This window comes from Varanus komodoensis, unplaced genomic scaffold (assembly GCF_004798865.1).
Source record: "Varanus komodoensis strain SLA01 unplaced genomic scaffold, ASM479886v1 scaffold617, whole genome shotgun sequence".
NCBI classification, from domain to species: domain Eukaryota; kingdom Metazoa; phylum Chordata; class Lepidosauria; order Squamata; family Varanidae; genus Varanus; species Varanus komodoensis.
Genome location: NW_025336245.1, coordinates 1,667 through 6,045, shown reverse-complemented (window position 1 = coordinate 6,045; position 4,379 = coordinate 1,667). Strand labels below are relative to the sequence as shown.

General features: G+C 46.1%; 2 protein-coding genes across 3 annotated transcripts in view; both read left to right on the top strand.

Annotated features, from left to right (window-relative positions):
* The window catches only part of LOC123033342 (zinc finger protein 558-like), a 4,722-nt gene extending 2,876 nt beyond the window's left edge, over positions 1 to 1,846 (top strand). The window contains exons 3-4 of one of the 2 annotated variants that reach the window (XM_044449932.1): positions 530 to 656; positions 1,584 to 1,846. In XM_044449932.1, coding sequence (XP_044305867.1) covers positions 530 to 656; positions 1,584 to 1,669 — 213 coding nt within the window. In that variant the 3' untranslated portion in view covers positions 1,670 to 1,846. Of the gene's footprint in view, positions 1 to 529; positions 657 to 1,291; positions 1,490 to 1,583 lie in introns of those variants that run through there. The other variant, XM_044449933.1, reaches the window with a different exon arrangement.
* Positions 1,847 to 1,855: 9 nt separating this feature from the next.
* On the top strand, positions 1,856 to 3,047 carry LOC123033340 (zinc finger protein 391-like). Its single transcript, XM_044449931.1, has 3 exons — positions 1,856 to 2,096; positions 2,265 to 2,413; positions 2,581 to 3,047. The coding sequence occupies exons 1-3, from the start codon at positions 1,869 to 1,871 to the stop codon at positions 2,648 to 2,650; spliced, it is 447 nt and encodes a 148-aa protein (XP_044305866.1). The 5' UTR covers positions 1,856 to 1,868; the 3' UTR covers positions 2,651 to 3,047.
* Positions 3,048 to 4,379: the final 1,332 nt, after the last annotated feature.

The following is a 4,379-nucleotide window of genomic DNA, read 5'->3' as shown; positions in this document are numbered from 1 at the left end:
TCCTCGACCCGGAGCTTTCTTTGGAAGCTCAGGTCGAGGAGTACTCCTAAGCTGCGGACCTTATCCCTAAGAGGGAGTGTTGCACCATTATTAAACCAATAAAAACACACAATAAAGTGGCACAGTCGCACTAAGGTATCATTAACACTATTAAAATCTTTAAAATAACCTGAACAAAAAAAATTGGGAAATTAAAATGCTATTGCCTGATGCTACAAATAACAGAGAGAAGGCACCAGGCAAACTTCTTTGGGGAGCTGGTTCCATGTAATCGCTCTGTTTTTCTCTTCTGGCAAAACTATCATCAGAGAGGGAGACCTGTGGGACGGGAGCAAAGGCCTGTCCAGTGTAGGGACCGCTGATCTCACAGCGGCTGCCCAGATGCCTCTTGGGAGGCACAGGAGGAGGAGAGGGGAGAAGGATCCTTTTGGCTGCGGCTTCCTGAGCAAGGGAGTTTCAGCCCTGCAGTATAATGCCCAGCCACTATCGCATGTGACCTTGATAAGGAAACTTTCCTTTTTTCATCCAGGCTCTGTTGACCTTTGAGGAGGTCACTGTGTGCTTCACGGAGGAGGAGTGGGCCCTGCTGGATGCTGGCCAGAGAGCCCTGCACAGCCAGATCATGGAGGAGAATCGCAGGACTGTGGCCTCTCTCGGTAAGGCTTTCTGTTTTTCTGCTAAGGGATAATACTTGGTTGCAACTGCCAGCCTGATAAAGAAGACAAAATTACCGTTTGTAGCCCATGTCCTAGATTTTTTATTTTCTATTTTAGGGCCTTGCCCTCAAAATACAGTGTGTAAAAACAAGAGAATCAAGTTTTATTATTAAATCCTGGAATTTACCAGGCTTGCATATGGCTGTGAACCACAGGACTCTCACTCATGGGACTGCCATAAGCCGGGGATCGTGTGATGGCATGCAGGAAAGCAAAACGCTTATCGCCCTGCCTTCCCCTCAACAAAGGTGCACATGGGAGCTCACCCTCAGGAGCATCAAGAAAATCAGAACAGGAATCTGCATCCGGTCCCCAAGTCAGCAGGAAACCCTGGGAACCACCACAAATAGGAACGCAAGGTTAACCCATCGCAGAATCCAAAAGTGCAGCTAAAATCATAACAATCAAATAGAAAAACCCTACAATAAAACCTCACAGTATCATAAGTTATTAAACCAATAAAAACACACAATAAACACACAATAAAAGTAAAAGCTGGCAAGCTGCTCCTTAAGTGAAGTACGGATACTCAAGGCATCATGTTTCATGTAAGGAAGAAATTCCTGTTCTGACAGGTGAGCCGGCCATGGAGTCAGCTTGGGAAGATTCCTGCTTGCAGAGATGGCACAGGCCTCTATGATCCCACGAGTGTTTGCCTGCCAAGCTGAACCTGGGTCTACACAATCCCAGCAATATTTGTTGTGCAACACAGAGAGTCCGTTAATGCCGTTCAGCCCATTCTAAGAGCAGCATCCTATCAAAGTACTTTTGATTCTTCCCTTCATTGCAATCAGTACTGAGTGTGCTCTGTTATTTAAACTTCTGCTGGTAACACAGGCTTCTTCCAAATTCTTGCTCTCGTTCCAGGAAGTGGCAGATGGGAAGAGGAGAATAAGAGAGAACTACATGGGTTGTCACTGGAAAGAGACAGAAGGAAAACTAGTGACCAGTAAAGAAGGAAGACTGAAGGTAATCACAATGGGAGGAATGATTGCCTTGCTTTGCAGGGCAATGGCGGCCAGAACACAATCCAAGAAGAGGTACACACTGAACAAGAAAAGAACGCAGACCAAGTGAACAAGAGAACATACGGTTCTGAATCAAACAATAAAGCGCACAGCAAACTTCAAACACAATAAATTGTATAAATGCATGGCGTGTGGAAAGAACTTCACTGAGAAGGCAAAGATGATTTACCATCAAAGAATTCACATAGGGGAGAAGCCATATCAGTGTTTGAAGTGTGCAAAGAGCTTCAATTGGAAGACGCACCTCACTCGGCATCAAAGAATTCACACTGGGGAGCAGCCTTATCAGTGTTTGAAGTGTGCAAAGAGCTTCAGTCGGAAGACAGATCTCACTTCTCATCAAAGAATTCACATAGGGGAGAAGCCATATCAGTGTTTGGAATGTGCAAAGAACTTCATTTGGAAGACGCACCTCACTCGTCATCAAGGAATTCACACTGGAGAGAAGCCATATCAGTGTTTGGAGTGTGCAAAGAGCTTCAATTGGAAGACGCACCTCATTCGGCATCAAAGAATTCACACTGGGGAGAATCCTTATCAGTGTTTGAAGTGTTCGAAGAGCTTCAATCGGAAGACACACCTCACTCAACATCAAAGAACTCACATTGGGGAGAAGCCATATCAGTGTTTGAAGTGTGCAAAGAGCTTCAGTCAGAAGACACAGCTCACTTCTTGCTAAAGAATTCACACTGGGGAGAAGCCATATCAGAGTTTGGAGTGTGCAAAGAGGTTTGGTTGGAAGACACACCTCACTCGGCATCAAAGAATTCACACTGGGGGAAGCCATATCAGTGTTTGGAGTGTTCAAAGAGCTTCGGTCGGAAGGCACAGCTTACTTCTCATCAAAGAATTCACACTGGGGAGAAGCCATATCAGTGTTTGAAGTGTTCAAAGAGCTTCAGTTAGAAGACACACCTCACTCGGCCTCAAAGAACTCACACTGGGGAGAAGCCATATCAGAGTTTGGAGTGTGCAAAGAGCTTCAGTCAGAAGACAGATCCCACTTCTCATCAAACGATTCACACTGGGTAGAAGCTGTATCATTGCTTGGAGTGTGCAGAGAGCTTCAGTCAGAAGAGATATATTCGTTCACATCAAAGAACTGACACAGGGGAGAAAGCATATCATTGTTCGTAGTGTCCAAAGAGCTTCAGTGATGGGAGAAGCCTGATTTCCCATCAAAGAATTCACATTGGAGAAAAACCATATAAATGCTGGGAGTGTGGAAAGAGCAATTCTCAGATGGTAACACTTAATTCTCATCAAAGACTTCATTCAGGGAAGAAAGTTTAAAGTGGTTCATTTTGTGGTCAGTCTTACGTAAATAATCAGATGATTCACACATGGGATAAACCTTACAAATGAGTGGCAACCAACTGATCTATTAATGTGTTGGGACTGAGATAGCAACATTTCTTTTTACATGCTGTAAAGGCTTGTGCAGACGGTGAGGATGTGGAATAGGAAACTTTCTTAGTTAAATGCATTTTACATTCAATTAATAAATATTTTGGTACAAGCATTAAGAATAAATAAATGAGTACAAATCACCCATCTGAGCATGCACAGAGCAGTTTGTTGAGCCCACTCTGGTGTTTACCTCTAGCAACTCTCCTTATGAAGAGGAGGGTCCCATCCCCACGGGGGGGGGGGGTGCTTCTCTCCACTCGCTGCTCATTCAGTTGGGCTTCCTGCCTCTGCCTCTGCCTCATCCTCCTCCATCTGGCCATCTTGAGCTAGCCTATCCTCCCCAGTTCCATCTTGGACTTTCTGATTCCAAAGAAATGCCCTGGGATGCAGCCAGCAGTCTGTGACAGCGATTACCCCGGCCTCAATTCCCGACCGGATTGTTGTAACACACTCTGCGTGGGGCGGCCCTTGATGAGGATCCGGATACTCCAGCTGGTTCGGAATAGAGCAGCCGGGATATTTAGAGGGACCGGCATTCCCATGCGGAGCCAGTCCTCTCCTGCTTGCACTGGCTGCCGATTGAAGTCCAGGCCAATGGAAGGCGCTGGTGATGCCCCAGAAATGGCTTGGTCCCGGATACCGGCAAGAGCGCTTTCTCCCCTATAGGCCCGCCCACCCTCTGACATCTGGGGCAGAGGTCCTTCCTGGGGAGGCCTCCTTGAAAGAGATTAGAGATTGGCTGGGGGAGGGCCTCCTCTGTGGTGGTGCCCCATTGTGGACTACACTCCCCAGAGAGGTTTTCTGGGTGCCAGTGCTTCTTTCTTTTTGGCGCCAGGCGAAAACCTTTTCATTCTCCCATTATTTTAATGCTTAATTGGTTTTACTTGTGATTTTATTGTGAATTGCTGGATGCTGTGCCATTTTTACCTGTGCTTGTTGTAAACCGTCTTGAGATGCTAATAATGGGATGGTGTATATAAGCTTTTAATAAATAAATGAATGAATAAGTGTTAAGCTGCCAAACCCAGTGGGATAAAAATTGGTGCAGATGCAGGTTGAAAATAACTTGCCGTGAATCCCTGTATTGTTTCCGCACCATTTTTCCGATGGGCAGATCATAGATTTCTGACACGACCTCCCAGAAGGGCTGCCCAAGAGAGACTGGATGGACAGGAGGCCTTTTCAGGAAGCTCAGCCACTTGAGCTCTGCAGAGGCCCCTGGACG